The 22,932-nt window shown below is 46.0% G+C and overlaps 1 protein-coding gene across 1 annotated transcript in view; it reads left to right on the forward strand.

Annotated features, from left to right (window-relative positions):
- Window positions 1-22,932, forward strand: part of pdzd8 (PDZ domain containing 8) — a 60,231-nt gene that overhangs the window by 21,833 nt on the left and 15,466 nt on the right. Inside the window, exons 2-3 of the mRNA XM_061228432.1 lie at window positions 608-733; window positions 8,975-9,077. Of these exons, the coding sequence (XP_061084416.1) occupies window positions 608-733; window positions 8,975-9,077 (229 nt within the window). The remainder of the gene's footprint in view (window positions 1-607; window positions 734-8,974; window positions 9,078-22,932) is intronic.

Raw genomic sequence — 22,932 nt, forward strand, 5'->3', positions numbered from 1 at the left:
TTCTCTGCGTATCTCAGCTGGCGAGCCTGCCTCATTTTCACTGTGATTTATTTAGCTTTCTGGTTTTAAGTCTATTTTATATGTTTTTTGTTCTTGCGTCCCCAGAGATGAGTAAAATATGTGAGCTCACATATATCTCACCAAACAGGCCCTGCATTGGCCATACTGATTTATTTGTTGAAATTTACAGTGCGTTTGCTTTATTCCTGGCCTTTTTCTAAGCATTATACATATAGTTGTGATTTATTGTTACTGGGTAATGTTGTGATTGTTGTTATTGTGCTGTGTGAGTTTTGTTACTGTACCATTGGGATTGTTGTTACTCGGTACTGTTGTGATTGTTGTTACTGTACTGTTGTGATTGTTGTTACTGGATACTGTTGTGATTGTTGTTACTGGATACTGTTGTGATTGTTGTTACTGTACTGTTGTGATTGTTGTTACTGGATACTGTTGGAATTGTTGTTACTGGGTACTGTTGGGATTGTTGTTATTGTACTTTTGTGATTGTTGTTACTTGGTACTGTTGGGATTGCTGTTGCTGTAATGTTGTGCCCCATGTTGTGACATTAACCGTGTCGTCTTTGTCTTTTCCCCTTTTCTGCAGATACAAACCCTTCTTCCCCTTCCAAGTGCAGCCTCCGGTGGCCACCTCCTGCGACCTGGACCTCTCCATCCAGGACACGCGATTGGTGGAGGGCCGGCTGAGGGTCACGCTGGTTGAATGTAGCAGGTGGGATCTCCGTTTCCGTGGAAATGACATGGCCGCACGTTCCGGCCCTTTGTGCTTTAGATGTGGAGACTGAAATTTACCCGAGGTAGCCTTGACCATGAGCCCTCCCGCTGTTATAAAACTTTATTCGGTTGTGTGAAAGTGGAGCCCCTGAGCTATTGAGTCTGAGTGCGTCGGTACCCTCCCCTGAGTTTTAAACTCAAGGCCAGTGACAGTTATAACAGCCTGTATCTTGTGAAGGAGGTAAGGTGAGGTGAATGAAATGGCAGTGCTAAGGTGTTTGCCTGGAGCTGTTAGAGCCTGAAATGACTCTGTTTTCTTCCTTTACCGCTCCCTGTCTTTTCTTATGTCCCTGTAAACACTACACACACACCGAGATCAAGATATGTGTTTCAGTTCATCCTGTGGCCTGGGGCCAGTAGTACAGATTTAGATGCTGAATCATTGGCTTTTGTTTGCATGATGTAGTGATGATTAATCCTGGGAAGCCCTGTTTAAACTGAACGAGTCATTCTGATTTCATACTAACGCTGGTGATTTAGCGTAGCTCCCCTCCCGGTTCGGATGCATCAGCCGGTCTCCTGTGAACGCGGGAGAAAAAGACGTCTTTTCAAAGTAACGGACCGTTATCTCTGTGGACCCGAGGCTGCCAGAGCCTTATCTGAAATCTGTCCGCAATCTCCCCCGCCTGACAGTCTCCTGTTGCTGAATGCCAGAACTTTTATACGAGAAACCAGGCCCTTAAACAAACGGAATGGACTGTAATATAGTTCAACCGAATAGGGCAAGTCCAGTTCAATTCAACATACCGATGGACTACATAATCACAGATTTCAATGAGATTTGGCATGCCTCGGTCTTGTAAGAAGCCCCTGGAACCAAAATTACTTTTCTCTCGGATGATTTTTAAGAGAGATATGGGCTAACAAAGTTTGGGGAAATTAGTGTGACTCCATGACTTTGACTTGCCATATCAACATTAGTAAAGGTCATAGAGACGTGTTTTTATGTATTGACCAGGACTTTGACCAAAATGCTGTCAAAGTTTATTTGCAGCACTTCACAGTAGATGAACATTACCTCACAGAGCCACGCCCTGCCCAATTCACCCACTGGTTTCCATGGTATCGTCACAGCGGTGTAGTAGGAGTGAGGGGGTGGTACAATCCGTGGCACTCCGGACTGGACCACAGATCTGATGATGGCGGGGGTGCAATCCGTGGCCCTGCGGACCAGACCACAGATCTGGGGGTGGGGGGGTGTATAAACCAGGCGGCTGCTTGGGGCGTTCCTAAGTGGTTGGGGTTTTGCAGAGAGACACGGCGGAGGAGGAACTTGACCGTGCAGTGTGGTAATATCCTCCCATTACGCTGAAAGCTGTAATACTGTAATAATGAATGTCTTCAGGCGCCCCCGCCGTATCACAGGCTAATGGGAGCAGGAAGCGTATTGATCCTTCTCCCCCTACACGTATCCCCACTGCGCCAGAGTGCGCTCTGCAGGAGGACGTGAGGAGGAGCCGCCACTCCTCCTGGCCTTCCGCCCCGCTCCTCCTTCATACCTCCAGGGTATTTATTCAGCTGACATATCAACTGATGAAAATTCATTTCCCAACGTCTGGCTCAAGTTTCCTTCCGTATCAGATCTTACGCAAAGTTTACACAATTGAATTTATGTGTATGCTTAGGTGTATTTGCACGTAGAACTGCATTAAATATATCATTTCATAGACACACCTAAATAAATAAATCATATTTGATAGACACAATCATGCATATATTATTCGCCATATACGTATGTGTTAATACTTTTCATTGGCACCCTTTTCTGTGTTAAAAGTAGGGTTCTGTTTAATTACTACTTAAGAGGGGCTCTACCATGGCAGTATTTTTTGGAACAGCTAGATAGATGCTGATATTTGCAGTAACCCTTTGACAAGTAAATTTTTTAATTAAATTTTTTTCACAATTCTGAGCCAGGGTTCGAAATCCTGAACGGGGAAATTCAGAGTAATGATTCATCTCGTTGAGCTTGTCTTGAAGGCCAGGCGAGGGAGGCTGGGTTTGCAGTGTCGTGATCAGGCAGTGCCTGTTGCACCGTCTCATCCAGAATCCGCCTTTCAGTAAACCAACTCCTCTTCAGACCGACCGCAGGGAAACCAGACAAAAGGCCTAGTTTCTCCAGCTAATTTAGATGCAACCTGATCTCTTTGTGACGGTGGCAGGGAGAGACTGGGAGGGGGGGGGGGGGGGGGGGGGTTCCTTTGTTTGGAGAGCTGTATCACTTTTCCAGTGTGTCTGTCTATACCCCCCCCCACCACTACCACTGGATGAAATTTTAAAGAGCCCCAGCTGCAGGCCGTGTCTGCCTGGGTGAGGCCCAGGTGCGAGGGCAGCCTTCTGTGCCCCTGGGGCGAGCACGCAGGGGGAGGGGTGTGTGCGGTACCCAGGAACGTTCAGAAAGGCCGCCTCGTTAATTATGCAGCGACCTTACCCCTCACGAGAGCGCCGGTCTGACCACTCCCTCCTCCACGCTCTGCCTGACCCGCGGGCCTCAGCGTCCGTGCTCAATACAGGACGCACTGCAGTGACACGCTCCAAGGTCACTGCATCCTACACCACCGTGGACCAGGGGGCCGGGGGCGGGGCTGGGGCCGGGGGGTCATTTCATAAGCCGGCTGCTTATGAAATGAATTGCATTTGTGCCGCACTGTAACCCCACTGCCATTTGGTAATTCACCACAGCAGAAACTAAGAGGCATAGTCAGGGTGTCCCTGTGGAACGGACGGTGAATAGGCGGAGCTACCCGGCTCAAACGTACCTCGCTCTTGCACCCGCCTGGGTTCTGAACACAAGGAGGCAGCACCCCATCTTCAGTTTCTGCAACCTTCTACAGTTCTCTCTTCTATGAATATTGCCTGTAGTACGTCATTTTCACACTATTTTATATAGGATATGATGTCATGGGATATTTGTGTAATCATTTTGCTAATCATTGTCGTTTGGTGGCGGCGAAAGTATAAAATAATGATGTCAGTTTTAAAGTGAAAGTGACTAATAGTGTTTTTTTTTTTTTTGCTTTGATAAGGGCTCCTGATTCACACGTACAGTGCTTTCACTTCCCCCAGTTGCGTAATTCTGTAAATTATGATTACGGTTCTCCTGTGAGTGAGGGAACCGCATCACTTCTTTTTCCCAGGAGGCATGTCCTCGGCCCCTCGTGCTGGAGGACCACTGTCTGTAGACTGTCTGTAGACTGTCTGTAGACTGTCTGTAGACCAGTGTTTCCCAACTCCAGTCCTCGGGACCCACTTGCCAGAAGGTTTTTGTTGTAACCAGTAGCTCACACGCCTGATTTAACTAATCAAGGGCATTTTTGTGGTTTGATTGGTTCAATCATTAAATCAGGCGTGTGAGTTACTGGTTACAACAAAAACCTTCTGGCATGTGGGTCCCGAGGACTGGAGTTGGGAAACACTGCTGCAGACTGTCTGTAGACTGGAGGACAATCAAGCCAGAGTTAACCTACTCATTCAGTCTGTTGTTTTGAGCCAACCGGCCTGGCACCTTTAAGCTAAAAAAAAGAAAAAAAAGAAAAACCCCACTGCGTTCTAGGCCTTTGGTGACAGGGTTGACTTACCCTGGTGGACACCGTTGCTAAGTCGCTTAAATAAAAGATGGAATCTGTAAAGGTCACCTGGAGAGCTTAAAACACCTCTTGGCTTTGCATAGACAAACTTTTTTTGTGTGGTTTTAATTACTGAACTGGACCAAGCCGTGAAACATCCTGCATGCTCTGCACACTTTCTTTTGAATAATCAGATATTACAGTAAATTAGACTTCATTTTAATAATTCATTTTTAGAGATGTATTTCTATTTTACTCCAAATGGTCATGTCACAGCGATTTGCCTGTAATGTATTTATTGTCATTGTCATAACTGTATTGTCCTTGTTCCCAATTTCAGTTTTATGGGGCATATGTTTATCCCAGGAATGTAAATCAATTCATTTTCTTAAATGAAGTATGTCCAGGAGGGGGAGACATTGCTCGTATATTTACCCTGATGAGATGCATCCAGCTGCAGGCACGGATGACTGCAGTTCCAGACCTGCAGTTTTACTCAACGTGCACATCAAATGTACCCATTATAGCCTATTAACTTTGTTGATCGTTTAAGTTAGTTTCATATTCTGATAACGTTTATTTTAGCGTTCACAGATTGAAAGATGATTCAGCAAAACCGAAAAGGACACTGTGTAAGCACCGTCCTTTTTCCAATGACTAATTTACTCCCACGTCCGGACTCCAAAATAAAATCACAATGAGATTATCAATGAGCTGTAATCAGTGTGAAGAAAATCAGTTTATTAGCTCGCAGCTGTTTTCTTAATACTTTGTGTGATCTTGTTTTTTTTTTTTTTTTAACCATGTAACTTTTTGGAAATGCAGTCCCCTCCAAAGGTATTGGAACAGCATGGTCAATTCCTTTGTGTTTGCTATACACTGAATACGATTGAGTTTGAGGTCAAAAGATGTACATGAGATGACATCTGAATTCCAGCTTTTATTTCCTGGTATTTTTTATCTTTATTTGTTAAACAACTTAGAATGGTAAATGGTAAATGGCAGGCATTTATATAGCGCCTTTATCCAAAGCGCTGTACAATTGATGCTTCTCCATTCACCCATTCATACACACACTCGCACACCGACGCCGATTGGCTGCCATGCAAGGCCCCGACCAGCTCGTCAGGAGCATTTGGGGGTTAGGTGTCTTGCTCAGGGACACTTCGACACAGCCCGGGCGGGGGATCGAACCGGCAGCCCTCCAACTGCCAGACGACTGCTCTTACTGCCTGAGCCAATGAGATGACTGCTCTTACTGCCTGAGCCATGTCGCCCCCGACACATATAGAACATACCGCCTTTTGTATCTGACCACCCAATTTTTAGGTGAGCACTTGCTGTTCCAATACATTTGGTGGGGACTGTATCATGTTTGAATTTTTCCGTAAATATGACTTTTATGTTTTTATGAAGCTCTGAAATAATAATGGAAACTCTGAAAATTAGAAATGTTTTCCCCAGTGACGTCTTGTTGGTACGGGAAAGGTGATTTGGTCTTGTCTCCTGTGATGCACGTCTGTGCTGGCAGTGCTGTGATCGTACTGTGAGTGGTCTCACACTGCCCTGTGTGCCTCTGTGTCACCGCCAATAGTTCCTCACGCACAAACATCCTCCCATAGGAAACCACTGCATGTCTACCCTGCTATGGCCCCCTGCTGTCTGCTTTCGGCCAGCTGTCTGGCCTGATCGAGTGCCTGAAGGGGGAAGAAGCAGTAAAGGGAAAAGGGCCACTTGCAAACCCAAGACTGGCAGAAACATTCATAAATATGCATTGCTGCATATAACAGGACCAAAGCGTATCAACAGGAAATTGTATGTGGGAGTGTGTCTGAGTGCAAGTCTCCTCGATGATGGTTCCCTGATCAGGAGAAGCAGAATCCTTCAAAGCATTATATTTTGGAGAAAGTCTTGTTCATGTGCTCCTCTGCAAACCATTCCAGTTCAAGTAAATGCTCCAGTTACCACCGCTGTTGTGAAAGAAAGGGCTCATGATTTCAGAAATTGACTCATGAATTGCTGAGAAGTGCTTTTACATTAACGGACTCCTGCAGACAAGCCTTTGTCGTAAAAGAAATGATGATTCCGGTATAATGCTAATAGTCTTTTTGCCATGTTTATTATGCCTCATTTTCCATGAAGTTATGATGCACTACATTTTCTTTTCAAATAATAAAGTCTTTTATTATCACTTATAGGCAGCTCTAGGCTTTGGCTTTTACCTGCTACTAAACACAGGAGCAGTGTATCGGTGTATATCAGTTTAACTGCACTTCTCCGTTCCTACACCAGAGGGCAGCAACATTCCAGTCAAAAGCCACAGGTGACTGTTAGCATTTTTGCCGTGTGGTAAAGGATTATGTTATCGCTGTTAATTTAAGTCGTTTTTTGTGTGTTCTTCTGGCTGAGAAGCAGGACTGCCCGATCCCTATGTTGGTTTTCAACCTAAATTTCTGTGGAGCTTCATCGTGAATGCCAGTCCTAGGCCTCAGTAAATAGCAAACCGATTTCATACGGGGATGTCACAATTGGCAATAAACTTGAAATTCAGTTCTCTTACGCATAATTTCTCCACTTCTGTGCCCTCCCAATCGACATTCGTTATCATCTTTCTCTAAATGTTGATGTGAAATTAGATTCTTTTGAAAAAGCTTTTGGTTCTTTGTGAATTACACAATCCTGGATCTGTTCAATGAGGCTGTTTTTGACCGGGCGAGCCCAGCCGATCTCAGCGACGTGTGTAGGGACCAAACAAGAGAAGGGCCCCGCAGGTGCTCCTCACGACAACAACCAAATCTAAAAGGCAAAGTCAGTCAGTCATAAAAATGTTACACGAGAACAGCTAGCATTAGACGGGGGGGAAAAAGTATGTAAATTTAGCAAACACTTCAAGTGTTTGACGAGTTGAGTTTGACAAGTGGTAGCCTATTGTCAGCTTTTGCGAGACAAATAAGGAACCGTACCACCAAAAACAGGTTCAAGGGGATATGGTTTTGCAATTGCAGACCAGGGCTGGGGAGTTGAATATCTAAAATGATACTAACATTTCTAAGCATGCGAGTGTTCTTGAACCGTATCCTACATAGTAACCATAAGTATTGCTTGTTACATTTCTAAACGAGTGACCAGTTTTCTTAAAACAAGCCTTAAATCAGCGACTTAGAGGGAGAAAAAGGTAGCCTATTAGCAACTCTGTCTACAGTTAGGCCTATTTTGTTTGAATAGACTTTTGCCGGCTATGTCGGTGCCATTGGTAGTGCAATCACCTGATGCCAATGTGATATTATATAATGTTAGAATAAGTTCGGAAATATTACCGGTGTGTTTTACCATGTTTTACCATCATCAGGTTTTTCCTGAACTAACAACCGTGACATCATTAATCCTACTTTACAGTTTCTACATCATGCAGATCAGGATCATTGACAGATGCAAATGCACTATTTGAAACTCAGATTTGAATGAAGGCTGGGGGCACATGCACTACTTACATCTGCAAGAGTGCAGATCAGGACGATTGCTGGATACATACAGACCAAAAATGCTGAACTGTACATTCAGTTAGTCTTGACCCTGATGCTATCTGTAGAGCGTCTGGAAAAAGAAGTCGCATTTTGAGATTGATTTGAGTTAAACCTTTAAATGAAGGTTTTAGCCACCATTGCCTTACAGGTCAGGGGTTACGTTGGCTTGAATTGCTGCCTCAATTTAGAACCGCACAACCCAAGATTGTGATTCGTCAGAGGAAATAACTGGTCATTGATTTATTTCCGAAGCACGTCCAATGAAATTGGGGCAGACTAATCTCTCATCAATGTAAACCTGGTCAGGGCCTTAGTGCTGTCAGGATGTGCACTGAATTGAAATTTGAAACTATCGAGCAGAGCGCAATCTGCTCTGGGTATTTGGTTCTACTGGTAATCTTTGCCGTAACATTGTAAGGGCCCTTTTATGGTAATTGCAGTTCTGCTAATGATAATTGACTTCTTAACCTTTGTTGCAGTGCTTCCCAACCCTATTACTTCTGATGGACCATCCTGTAGGTTTTCACTCTAGTCCTAACGAAGCACACCCCATTCAACAGCTAGAGATCTCACTGAGCTAATTAGGAGAATCAGGTGTGCCTAGATTAGGGTTGAAATGGAAACCCTCCAGGAACAGGTTTGGGATCTCTGGAGACACTGATCTCACTTGCAGTGAAAACCTGGGGTTTCATAGTAGGTAAACTGGGCAGCACCCAGTCATGTTTGGTGAGGTGAGATGGCACTGTATCCCCATCACTGCACTGGTTTTTCTTCTTGGTCCGGAGGGAACAAACCTGCAGACCCTGTGAAGTGTTTTTGTGGTTACAGGTATGTTTTACTGAAGCTGAAATATTGATCCGTGTACGTTTTCATGTCCTGCTATGTGTTGTTGACGGCTATTTGGGCAGATAATCCAGTGTAAAAATAGACATTCAAATGAGCAGCCTTCTTTCACATAACACAGTTATTGGAGGGCACTGTGCTGTGTGATGTCGCAGTAATTGTGCAGCCATTGTAATACCTGTCCCTGTGTGTGTGTGTGTGTGTGTGTGTGTGTGTGTGTGTGTGTGTGTGTGTGTCCGCCAACAGGCTCTTCATCCTGGGCTCGTATGAGAGGGAGACCTACGTCCACTGCACCCTGGAGCTCAGCAGTCAGGAGTGGAAGGAGAAGACCAGGAGCTCCATCAAGACGGTAACCCTTCCCACAACGCACCTCTCTGCTCTCCGACCCCAGACTCCATCTACTGACAACCCAGCGCAGATTGTCCATAGCTTTGAGAAACCGACCTAAAAAGAATGCTCATTCTCATATATACGCGTTTTTATTTTTGTCCCTTACCTTCTTTTATTTAACTGCACAAACACACACACGCACACACTGTTTGTTCATTTCAGTGACTGTCATGCTTGAAAAGTTGTTCTCAAAGCTGAGGTCCCGTGGGTTTCAGTCAGTGAGTAGGTGAATCTGGACATAAGTGCTCAGTGGTACCGGGCCTCTTGGACCGGCATGCCGATGGCGTATCTTTTTTAAATTCCCAATTGTTAATATCAGTACTCATTGCTTCAGTCTTCACTCTCAAGTCCTGCTCATGCAGACGTGAGTTAGGCATTTCACATGTGGCTCGACAGACAGACCCGCGTGTGCCTGTTCCACCAGCAGGGGAAACCAGTGGGCAGGCTCTCTCTCTCATCCTGGCCAAATTAAACCCTCCCTTCTCAGGGTGACACTTGAGCCGTCCCCACATCACCCGACGGGACTGGTAGCCACAGTGGGCGGTTTACGTTCCCCCACCAGACCGCCGGGGCCCGTCCACACACCCAAACAGGCCCCATAGTACTGTGGGGGCGGCCTGTAGCGTAGTGGTTAAGGTACATGACTGGGACACGAGAGGTCGGTGGTTTGAACCCTGGTGTAGCCACAATGAGATCCGCACAGCCGTGGGTCCTTGAGCAAGGCCCTTAACCCTGCATCGCTCCAGGGGAGGATTGTTTCCTGCTTAGTCTAATCAACTGTACGTCGCTCTGGTTAAGAACGCCTGCCAAATTACATTAATGTAATGTAATGTAATACTGTGTTTCTGAAGAACGCTGTCATTGCCTGAAAGACCAGAACATGGCCTCAGTGGTTTTGGGTTGTAGTGTTCTTGTCTTGGTTTGGGGTGGGGGTCAGCACAGTTCTATCGCTTGCTGCATTACGGAAATTGTGCTCAGTGTTAATAAGCCTAAAACTGCTTTATTGCTAAAATATTGCTTTAAAACTGTAAGAAGCCAATACATAAGCCATTTTAGGCTTCCTACAAATGCACTCCTGTCCACGTGTGCATTGCGTAGTAGTTTATCGCACAATGATGTCATTGCTTTGCGGTGACATCCATGTTTTTCATTAAGTAACGTTTCCTCATGATAATATTTTCATTTGCTGTGATGATTATGAGCTTGTTCGTGTATTATTAGAAAGCACGGCTCTCTGACAAAATGATTTCATTTATCTACTGGAATGTTTCTCTCTGAGATGTCACCCAATTTGCCGTTTGGCATTTAAAGAAAGATGGAAATACCAGGGTGGAAACGTGACCCTTTTCAAACTGCTGCAATTTGGAAGTGTTAACATTTCACAAGAGGTCTGCGAAGAGCTGGTGACTGATGGCTGCTTTGGACGGAAATGTCAGGCCTAACTGCCGTCTCCATGCACATTTTCCCCGATGCAAAATCCCAGTGTTTCTCAACATGAGGAAATGTCGTTTGACTGGCTCCAAGTATTTGAGATTGGATCAAGACGTAATTTCTGTCCGCAGTAATTAAATCTCGTTCCAGGGTTTTTTGGGTCTCTTTCCACCCTCAGAATGACTTGTTATACCTGTCTTGCCCAGTAGGGGGCAGTGGGATGGACATTTCCCCAGGCTCCGGGTTTGGGTATGGCCAGCTAGGATCCTCCCAGCGTGTAATTTGTATGACTTCCCCGTGTTTGCATGGGTTTTCTTTTGGGTTCTCCAGTTTACTTGCATAGTCCAAAGACAGGAAGCCCAGGGTCTAAAGATGAAAATGAGCCTCTCTGGCTAACGCGACACATCGACGGAGATGTTATTAATGTGCACTGACGCTGTCAAATGAACAAATAGACTAAAAGCAGGGTACTCAATGCAGTGTTTTCTTTCTCAAGTTTGTGGTCTCATTGCTCTGGAAATTTTTCGTAAAGCTGTTTGGTTGGCGCCTCTGTAGTTAGTAGTTAGTATTTGTCATTATTTGAACTAGGATTATGTGCTCTCACCTCAACTACTTGCCCTTTTTCTTTGGGCCCTGACCACTTTTAACACCCAGATTTTAAATACATGAGTGAATATTCAGCTGCACAGTAGTCAGTCATGTGCAGAGAATCAAGATAATGGCGGCTTCTAGGAAACCAGAACGTTATCATTACTGTGGAGTGTCCATTTTCTGAAGCAATTATACTGCTTTTTTAACACTGTCTGTCATTTTATCAGCACACATGCCTTTGATATGCCTTCCAATATTAATGATGGGAATATTTCCTCAACATTGACAAGTGTCTCATACAAAGCCCAACGATTCGATCCCCCGCTGTGTTCAGTGTCCCTGAGTAAGACACTTAACCCCTAAATGCTCCTGACGAGCTGGTCGGTGCCTTGCATGGCAGCCAATCGCCGGTAGTGTGTGAGTGTGTGTATGAACGGGTGAATGAGAAGCATCAATTGTACAGCGCTTTGGATAAAGGCGCTATATAAATGCCAGCCATTAACCATTTACCTTCTGATTGACATCCGACTGATATACATGTTTTTTGTACTTTTCTTATGGGGGAAAAAAAGAAACCTTTTGAAAAAAAAAGAAAAAAAAGAAATTGAGATACTAAATAGATACATCCGGGAATGGTTTAAAAAAAAAAAAAAAAACAGTTCTATAAAAAAAGAAAAGAGCTGAATATTTGTAATTCTTTTTTTTTTTTTTTACATGCTTACACTTAATGATATTGTGCCAGTAGCATGCAGACTCATCTGCAGTCTGTCCTGGCAGTGTCTCAATGAACCGCCCATAATCCAGTGTGTATTTTCCAATGACTCTGTGTGGAGGGGTTAACTCTGTTGTGCGGAGGACAGAAAGTCAGTGAATGAACGGCTTTGAGCCTTTCCAGGGTGTTTTGAGATGTGCCACTCAGACCGTTGTGTGGCTGGGAGTGCGGCGCCCGTATGAATATTCATACCCGGCCGCGGGGTAAACGAGGCCCTGCTGGCATTTGGGGGGGTATTTATCGGGGTCTTTCAGTCTACGTCCCGCTAGGACTCCACAAGGCGGATTAGAGCCCGTATCGTCTCTGTAAAGGTCAGCGTCTCTTCCTCCTCTGATCTCCCCGTGCGCACCGTCCCTGTTCAGGGCCAGCTAGCCGCTCGCTCCCCTCTCAAAGCTGCCTTCCGCCTGGCTCAGGTAGGCCGATAACCTCCCTGCCCTCGGTTCCTCCTCCACTAGACCTGTGACCCGTTCGCTAATGCTGACCGCTACTCAGTGCCTCCTCCACTAGACCTGTGACCCGCACGCTAATGCTGACCGCTACTCAGTACCTCCTCCACTAGACCTGTGACCCGCACGCTAATGCTGACCGCTACTCAGTGCCTCCTCCACTAGACCTGTGACCCGCACGCTAATGCTGACCGCTACTCAGTACCTCCTCCACTAGACCTGTGACCCGCACGCTAATGCTGACCGCTACTCAGTACCTCCTCCACTAGACCTGTGACCCGCACGCTAATGCTCACCGCTACTCAGTGCCTCCTCCACTAGACCTGTGACCCGCATGGTAATGCTGACCGCTACTCAGTACCTCCTCCACTAGACCTGTGACCCGCACGCTACTGCTCACCGCTACTCAGTACCTCCTCCACTAGACCTGTGACCCGCACGCTAATGCTGACCGCTACTCAGTACCTCCTCCACTAGATCTGTGACCTGCACGCTAATGCTGACCGCTACTCAGTACCTCCTCCACTAGACCTGTGACCCGCACGCTAATGCTGACCGCTACTCAGTACCTCCTCCACTAGACCTGTGACCCGCACGCTAATGCTGACCGCTACTCAGTACCTCCTCCACTAGACCTGTGACCCGCACGCTAATGCTAACCGCTACTCAGTACCTCCTCCACTAGACCTGTGACCCGCACGCTAATGCTGACCGCTACTCAGTACCTCCTCCACTAGACCTGTGACCCGCACGCTAATGCTGACCGCTACTCAGTACCTCCTCCACTAGACCTGTGACCCGCTCGCTAATGCTGACCGCTACTCAGTACCTCCTCCACTAGACCTGTGACCCGCACGCTAATGCTGACCGCTACTCAGTACCTCCTCCACTAGACCTGTGACACGCTCGCTAATGCTGACCGCTACTCTGTGTGTCCTCCACTAGACCTGTGACCCGCACGCTAATGCTGACCGCTACTCAGTGTGTCCTCCACTAGACCTGTGACCCGCACGCTAATGCTGACCGCTACTCAGTACCTCCTCCACTAGACCTGTGACCCGCTCGCTAATGCTGACCGCTACTCAGTACCTCCTCCACTAGACCTGTGACCCGCACGCTAATGCTGACCGCTACTCAGTGTGTCCTCCACTAGACCTGTGACCCGCACGCTAATGCTCACCGCTACTCAGTGTGTCCTCCACTAGACCTGTGACCCGCACGCTAATGCTGACCGCTACTCAGTACCTCCTCCACTAGACCTGTGACCCGCACGCTAATGCTGACCGCTACTCAGTACCTCCTCCACTAGACCTGTGACCCGCTCGCTAATGCTGACCGCTACTCAGTACCTCCTCCACTAGACCTGTGACCCGCACGCTAATGCTGACCGCTACTCAGTACCTCCTCCACTAGACTTGTGACCCGCACGCTAATGCTCACCACTACTCAGTACCTCCTCCACTAGACCTGTGACCCGCACACTAATGCTCACCGCTACTCAGTACCTCCTCCACTAGACCTGTGACCCGCATGCTAATGCCGACCGCTACTCCCAACCAACCAGCCAATGCACAGCCTGAGAGGGGTTTTGTACCCCCCGGTTTTCCGGAGTGAGTTCCTGTTTTTGTCTAGTTTCACTATGGCCAACGACCCCATTGCAGAGTAGGCCTCCCTTCCCATTTAGGACTGTGAGCGTGTGAAACGGTGTATAATTATTAATTGGTGGATGATATCATATTGCATAATTATGTTCTTGTCACAATCACCATTGAAGATTAGGTCTCCCTTCTTTTTTAAGACTCATAGAGCATGTAATTATTACTTACTGGATAATATTGCCTAATTATGTTCTTCGCTTCTGTGAGTGTCTCCAAGTATTGTACAGTACTTATGATTAGAGTGAAAATCCCTCTGTGGAGGGTAATGAGCGTGAACAAAAAGACCCCAGGTCTTTACATCCGTTAGGCAGTTTCTGTCTTGGTAACCTGCGGGATTGGCGAGGGTTACAGTTGGGAATGTGGAGCTGGCCACCTCGGCTGCCTTAAGGATTTCAGCCATGTTTTCTTAAAGATAATTACCAACATCAACATTGGTCAGTTGTGTTTTTTTGTAAAGGCACCTTGGATTATTTATGGGGAAGCGAAGCCATTGTCCTGGGTTTGCCAAACATTCCTAAAACATCAATGTGGGTGACAGCCATTGTTGTGAAACTGACCTCACGACTTTCTCTCGATTTAAAAAACGTAATTTCCTTCCCTGAGCAGATATCCATGGTTTGCAATAATCGTAATGTAAACAGACGTTTTCTGCAGTGGCCTGGGGCTTCAGTTCTTGCTTCTAGAAGTTTCCTCCAGCCTATGGCCCAGCTGCATGGTTCCCACATCTCTGTGTGTTTTGCATCCCGTTCGTGTGTGTGTGTGTGTGTGTGTGTGTGTGTGTGTTTTACATCCCGTTTGTGTTTGTGTGTGTGTCCGTCTTACATCCCGTGTGTGTGTTTTACATTCCGTGTGTGTGTTTTACATCCCATGTGTGTGTGTGTTTGTGTTTTACATCCCGTGTGTGTGCGTGTGTGTGTCTTGCATCCCGTGTGTGTGTGTGTGTTTTACATCCCCCGTGTGTGTGTGTGTGTGTGTGTTACATCTCGTTTGTGTGTGTGTCTCTGTTTTATATCTCAAAGCAAACTGCCCATTGTCAGATGGGAGGGCGAGGCCTGTATGACCTCTGACCTTACCATCAGAGTGGTGTTTGTGGCAGCAGCCCAGCCTCTTTGGGCTCATGTTTTTATTGTATAATTCTGACGCTCATTGTTTCTGTGACAGCCCCACACACTCCAGGAGAAGTTCAGGTTGCTGCAGCCTGCCCTCAGAGTGTTCCCACATTTCTGCAGTTTGTACCACTTTATCCTCACCGATAACACACGCATTCTCCTTTGAACAGATGCACAAATTATCCAGCAGTGCTTTAGCCTTTGCAGCATTTATAGCATTTTGCTAAGTGTGTGTTTGTTTGTGTCTGTGTGCATGAGACTGTCTCTACACCTGTGTGTGTTCGTGTCTGTGTCCATGTTTGTGTGTGTGTGTGTGTGTGTGTGTGTGTGTGTGTTTGTGTTTGTTTGTGTCTGTGTGGTGTGCATGAGACTGTCTCTGCACCTGTGTGTGTTCGTGTCTGTATCCATGTTTGTGTGCGTGCGTGCGTGCGTGTGTTTGTGTCTGTGTGTATGAGACTGTCTCTACACCTGTGTGTGTTCGTGTCTGTGTCCGTGTTTGTGTGTGTCTGTCTATGTCTGCGTGTGTGTTTGTTTGTGTCTGTGTGCATCAGTCTGTCTCTACACCTGTGTGTGTTCGTGTCTGTGTCCGTGTTTGTGTGTGTCTGTCTATGTCTGCGCGTGTGTTTGTTTGTGTCTGTGTGCATCAGTCTGTCTCTACACCTGTGTGTGTTCGTGTCTGTGTCCATGTTTGTGTGTCTGTCTATGTCTGCGTGTGTGTTTGTTTGTGTCTGTGTGCATGAGTCTGTCTCTACACCTGTGTGAGTGGGTGAGTGTGGGCTTTCCTCCTCTATTGATTGTTTGAGTAGTGCTTCCTCACCACAGAGCATGGGCAGTCCTCTCCTAACCCTCCACCCCACGCCCCCCATCCCCACCCCACTCCACCCAGCTCAACCCACCTTTCCCACACACCCCCACACGCCGCCCCCCCCTCGCTGTGCAGCCAGTGTGCGCACCTTCACGCTCGAGAGGCCGCACGCTCTCCACTGGGGGGATAGACAGAGGGATAAATTTAGCCCTTTTCCATTACAGCAGTGCAGTGTTTTATTGCCGGATATTTGCTCCATGGTCTGCCCTGCCCTGCCAGGCATGTGTGCACATCTGCTGGGCTGATTCCGCTGTTTGTGTCCAAGTTAATATTCTTTGACAGCGGAGGGCCAAGAAGTCATGTTGCCCTTCCTCCTTTGACAGAAGCTGATATTGATCGGATATGTGACGTTTTTTTGTGTGTATACTGTATATTTGAATCTGTATCTCCCCGTGTAGCCTCCACCGTTCGTTGATCTCTCCAATTTCTCTCTCCTTCAAGTTCGAGTTAAACGTTTATTGGTCATTTATGAATTAATACATTGTTCTCCCCCTCACTTAATTTATATTGATACATACTGTTTTTTCAGGTATATTCACACACACACCCACACACACACACACACACACACGCACACGCACACACACACACAGGCACACACTCACTCATACACACACACACACACACACACACATACTCACACTCACAGAGACACTCACAGAGACACACTCACACACACACACACACACACACACACACACACACACACACACACAGACACACACACACTTTCCACCAGGCTGTGAAGCCCCACTACTGTGTGTCAGTTTTGAGCAAAGCCATTTACAGTGTGTAAAATGTTGTCAGTGCGGTTGCTTGGTGTTGTAACACCTCTGTCCTGCAGGTGGCAGTGTGGTGTTTGACCACACTTGGTCATCAGTCTCAGGGGGGCATGTACGTTCATAGCTATCAGTTGCATCTCAGATCATTTGTTCACATTCGTTATTGCACTCACCAACTCCCACGTAGTTAAAACAGCCAAAGCAATTTTGCCGCTCTCAAATCATGCTGTCACAATTCAAGGGATTTTATCTGCAGAGAGAGAGGGGGAGACGCTGAGGGGACTTTCTGCAGTGGCGTTACAGTCCCTTAAATGGGCTCGCTCGGGAAAAACGTTTTGCCTTAATTAGGTGTCGGGCGAAGCTGACGTTTTTTAAAATCAGCCGGTCCTCTCCAGCGACTGCGACATGCGGCATGTCAACGGCTCACTGCCCTGCAGCGGTGACCTGTCAGCGCACGCCAAACACGGGGGCTGTCCTCCGTAAACAGACCGTAACGAGAGCGGACGTGGTGTGACAGCTGTGCTCTGGTGGGCCTCGGGGCCTGGGGCACTGGGAGTGGAGCATTTCGTTCTCAGGGGCCCGGGGGGGGGGGGGTTAACCCGTTGTTTGTGGGGGGGGGGGGGGGGGGGGGGGGTCCAAACACAGTCAAACGTGCAGGGCTCTCACGACCGCGGCTTTCCGGTCGTGACGACCGCACATCTACCGTGTTCGGGAGCCCTTTCCCCTGAGAGGCGAGGGCTCGGTGGGAGGACCCGTGGCTAGCGTGGTCCGGGAGCTCTCCGAGATCAGAGCTGTCTCACCGCGTTTGTTCTCTCCGCTGCACTCCTCCTGGGATGAACCCGAGCGACCGGGCTCCCAGGTTCCCTCCTGGCGGTCCGCGGGAGGGAGTGGGAATGTTCCGGAAGACCTGTCCGCATCCACGTCGTCTTTATTTCTCTCCTTTCTGTTCCACACTTTGGTGAAATAACAAAAACATGGGTAAACCATATACAGTAATTGTCTTAAGAGGCTAATGTGGGGAAAAAAGCAACCTTGTTTATATAACACGTGTTCTCGTGTGTGTTTTTTTTTTCAGTCATCAGTGTACTTTTGTTGGACATTTTTGCTCTTGGACTGTTCTTTTTCAGTTTTTGCTTTTCACTGTGAGCCCCAAACACGATTATCTGTACCAAAACAAATGCTTTCTATTGAGAACAGCCATGTTCCTGAACCATGTCGCCTGTAGGTGGCAGCACGTGGCCCAGCCGCGTGTATATTTAATTTCCTCATAAAGGTTCCATACCCCAGCTCAGCCCGTACTTATCAGCCTGTGTGATTAGGTGACTCAGTGTTTTCCCTTCAGATCAGACCCCCTTGTTGTACCTGAGTCTCGCTGCGCGATCTTCCACCCACAGCCCCCCGCCTCTGTCCGCACGTTTCCGTGGAAATGTCCCTGACGTGGCTGTCAGTGGCTCGTCAGGCGGCGCGCGTCCTCGGCCCCTTTGTGCGCTCGACCGGACGCTGTTTGATGTTCCAGCGGCCTTCGCATTCGGCCGGGCGGGGAAAATTTCCCACGACGGGGCCAGCAACCTCTGCGCCTACGATATAGAGATATTGGCATTCTATTCAACAACGTTTGGCCTTGAAATAAAGGCAAGCCTGATCCAAAGCAATATCTTTTGTTGTTTTTGTGTGGCCGGGTTCAATATCAGTGTGATGAAAGCTGAACAGGGGAGTGTATCAAACACGCAGCAAAATAACGGTTCATTCGCTTTCCAGGCGAGGATAAGAAGAGCGGCTTTCACTGGCGGTTTCCTGTGACCAGTGAGTCTGCAGTCAATAGGTCTGTGGGAATCGCATCAGAGGCTGATTTGACAGACGTTGCTGTGCATGACCGATAACCACAACGGCACATTACTGACCTCCTCCCTCCTGACGAAAACGTCCTGCCCCAGGCACTCATTAAGACCCAAATTCAGCTTCCCCCGGGCACTGGCCCTCACCAATCAGACTGTTTTGGGCCCTAACCAAAAAAAAGAGTAACTGATCGCAGCATGCAGAGTAATGCTTTCAGGTTGAGGAGGCAAAGTGAGCGCATAGTTGGACGGAAAACCTTACCACTTTCTAATGTGCACAGGGCCATTTAACCATCTTTGTCATTTAACCTGATCGCGTTTAAACTTAACCAATAAAGGCTCTCATTTCTACAGTTAATTTTTTTCTTATTTTCTGATTTATCCGCTGTATAAATCACGTCATAAGATAATTTCTGACAATGGATCCGTACAATATGTGCAATAATGTTACAGTCCGTTGTAGGCGTGTCCTTAAGTGAAGACGGATGGAAAGATGGAGGGCTTGAGCTGTGTGCGGTGTTTCTAGGTGCTGTGGTCTTGAGTGACATTCCATTGGCTTATTTTATAATGGGGACATGAGAACTCGCTGTGCCTCCCGGAAACGTAGACCGCAGAACTCATCGCTCTGTTAAATGCCATAGTTTGTACAGGATGTTAATACTGGAATAAACAGACGGGAGCGTATTTACTTTGTGGCATGGCTCACCACTTCAAAAGCGCCGAAGAATGCGATTGGATCACACGTCTGAGGCTGCCGCTTGATTGACATGCTTGTAGTTAGGGTTAAACATGGGGGGAGGGAGGGTTTAAATACCAACATGATAAGCAAAGAGGTCCGTTTTGAGTGAGGGTTAAGAAATTGCCTTTGAGGGGTGATTTGGGCAAGAAGAAAGGGTGTTTTAATACATTTGTAGTGTGCTTTCTTTTTTTAATCGACGCTGAACAAAATGGCATTTAATGACGGGCGTATTTTTTGGGGGGTGAAGGGTAATGGGAAAGCAGTGGAGGTCTGGGTGTTATTTGGGCCAGACTGAAGAATTGTGTGGCTGTATGTTTAAGTGCAAATTAGAAAGCACAAGAGCACCTTTTTATATGTCCTGTCTCCATAACAACTTCTTTGTGTTCTGTTGTGAGCAGTCCTCCTTCATAAGCAATTGCCTACATGAAAATTCAAATGGCTCTAGATGGCATGTGAAAGCATAAATTTAGACATCAATGAGATAAATTTTTTTCTCTGTGCCGATGGGATTTTAAATGTATTTTTATTTGCAACACAAACGCTGGTCAGTCACTCTAATCAGACTGTTAATCAGGCTGTAAATATAAACACTTTCTGCTTCTCTGTTCTTACCTTCCAACGACCTTCAAAAAAGGTGTTCAGCAAAATAAGCAATCGGGTCTGAATAGGTCATCACAATTCACACGTTGCTGAAATGGTTGCCAACATCTGTCATTCGAGTGTCATTTATTTAATTTATGGCTGTTTACGGAAATTGTAATCTGTGCTGATTAATACAAATGTGGAAACTCTAGAAATTGTAAGACTAATTAAATATTATTGGCACATTTCATATGATTAAAGGGCGAATATGACAGTCTGGTATTTAGAGATGGTGACAAATGTGTGGTTTTTATACCTAATTCATTATTATTGCTTTTTGCTTTGCAAATGCCAAGTTAATCATTTTCATCAGTGTTGTTTTCTGAAGGTACTAAGATAAGTTTTTCGTATTTTCTTCAATTGAACCTCTATGTGAACAATGGTAACAACTTGAGAATTATAACTTCTATCACACAAACCATGTCATGTGAAAATAGTCAAATAAAATAACTGAAATTCATATTAAGGACTCTGTAGTAAAATAAAATGCCTTGCATCTGCAGACTCAGATTTTGCATGTCTAACAAGTGTCACGTACATCCCCATGAAGGAAATGGAGCAATTCACTTGGAAACTTTTAGTGAATTTATCTTTCAGTGAAAATGGGAACAAGTTTTAAATGGAATTTAATACGTATTCATCCGTATATAAAAATTAAAAATAAATCCCAGCAGTGACAAATCTTTATTTGATAGCTTCGTGCATTGGAGCAGGAGGTCTGGCGTGTGCGCAGTTAGGCAGAAGGTTTTAACTGCAGTCACGCTGAGCAGACGTACCGTGGCAAATGGCTGTCCTGTACGGCGACAGCCAGCGGTCGGATGGAGTCGGAAAGAACGGACTTCTCCTCCGCGTACGAGAGCTCGCTCCGATCCGTGACCCTGTGAACCCGTTCTGCCGTGCCGGTCCGCGACCGTCCTCCCGGCGTCTGGGGAAATGGACTGCAGAGAAGCCATCCGCATCGCTCCCAAACCCCATTACCGCCGAACCTCCCCCATCACCGGGGTCAACGCGTTAGATTTGACCTAACTCACTTAAGAGGCTAGTTTCGGCCGTGGCGCTGAAGCCCTTCGTCAGGGGTGCTGATCAAGGTGGACGGGTGCCCATACCAACCCGCTCCCTCCGGCTGTCCAGACCCGCGGTGCCGCTAATTGGACATGGCAGCGAATTACTGTCTGTTTGCCTGGAAGGGACTCGTACCCTATAACCATACACAAATCCATCTGACGTGGTATTAGATTACATTTCCGGGCAGGCGGTAGCTGGAAAACCATTCTCTGGCCCTAAACTGCCTTCGTGTACGAGCACCGCTCGCATGCAACCGGTGGTTGCTTACGCTCCGGCGAGATACTCCAAACGGGGTAAAACTGCTTCGTTCTGATAGAGGGGCTCCTGGCTGGGCATTTATGAAAGAAAAAACTCTTATGGAGAAAGTGTGTTGAGATTCTGTATTGCGGAGAGAGCTACAACAGATGCATCTGAAATCCCTTGCTATAATGTTTTTGTTGCAATGCATTGCCTTTTTAAAAAGTCTGAGTACTGTTTTATTTTCTCGTTTGTAATCAAATGATTAAAATAAATTGAAGCTTCTCAACTCATATTTTATGGTATTTTTACACATTTTGGTTTCACCATGTAGTAATTACAGCACATTTTATACATACAAACGTAATGTTTGGGACAAATTAACGTAGTAGATTAAAATAGTAATGTTTTGTATTTGGTTGCATATCTTTTGCATGTCATGACTTCCTGATGTCCAACAGCATCACCAGGCTATTGACATTTTCAGGTTGTTTTACGAGTATAACTAATACCGCTTTGCATTTGAATGGCTCTCTATGGAAATTGGGGGGGTTGCAATTTTTTCTCCTGAATAATTCTTCCATTGAGTTCAACTCAATGATTCAGGAGAAACAACTCTTGAAGTATCTTCTGTATATCTAGTAGCTGCACGGTTGTTTGGGCTGGTCTGATACCTCGGACCCTTGATGGCTTAAAGCCATTCAGCCAACTAATGTGCTCCGTACTGTATCAGTGTAATTTGCAGCTGAATCTAGTCCCACCCCCCAATTCCCATAGATCCATTCAAATACAGAGAGCTTTTAGTATCTAAATTGCCTCAACCTCTCCTCCACCACTTGCTAAAATGAGGGCATTGAAAAATACATGAACAGTGCATCATGGGATGCGCTTCTTGTGTATATAAATATAAGATGTTCTTGGGGTTTTGAAATCCCAGTTTGAAGCATACTTGTTGTAGCAGGTGGTGGTCATTTTTTTATGACCTAAAGGTCACAAACGACCTCTGACATGGGAGGGTTATTATATTGGCCTTTGGCATTTTGTGTGCAGGCACTCCAAAATTATGAATAAAAAATAAATAATCATATTTAAAAATTATGTATTGTTGAGTGAACTGCAAAAAGAAATAAAAATGATTTGCTTATGTTGTTGTTTAGAGTAATAATATTTTAATATTATTAATAATAATATTGTGCTAGGCTGCATAGCTATAACGCAAAAGAAACATACACATAGATTGCTAGCATAACTGTAAAACTTTCCAATAAACAAAAAAATGCCTCTACGGTAGCACTACGGTAGCACAATTTTTACACAGCGAATTTACTTTCTTGTGTAAAATAAAAAAAATGGAAGTAAATAATGTCCTCCTACATGATTTCAAATGGCATCTTAACTGGGTGCCACAGACGGTGGAATGGAAACAAACACCCTGCCCTGATGCTGGCAGTAGTATTTCTGATACACTTTTGGGCCAAAATATTTCAGAGTTGGTGTCCATGAATATCTCATGTATTTCACAAGGCATACATTTAATTTTAGTGGAGATTCATTGGCTTACATAAATCAAAGAAAAACTGTAAGTTTTTTTAAATGGGAAGGTTTGCTCTTTTATTGCAAGTGTATGTTCATCATGTTTTGT

Source organism: Conger conger, chromosome 18 (assembly GCF_963514075.1).
Source record: "Conger conger chromosome 18, fConCon1.1, whole genome shotgun sequence".
Lineage (NCBI taxonomy): Eukaryota > Metazoa > Chordata > Actinopteri > Anguilliformes > Congridae > Conger > Conger conger.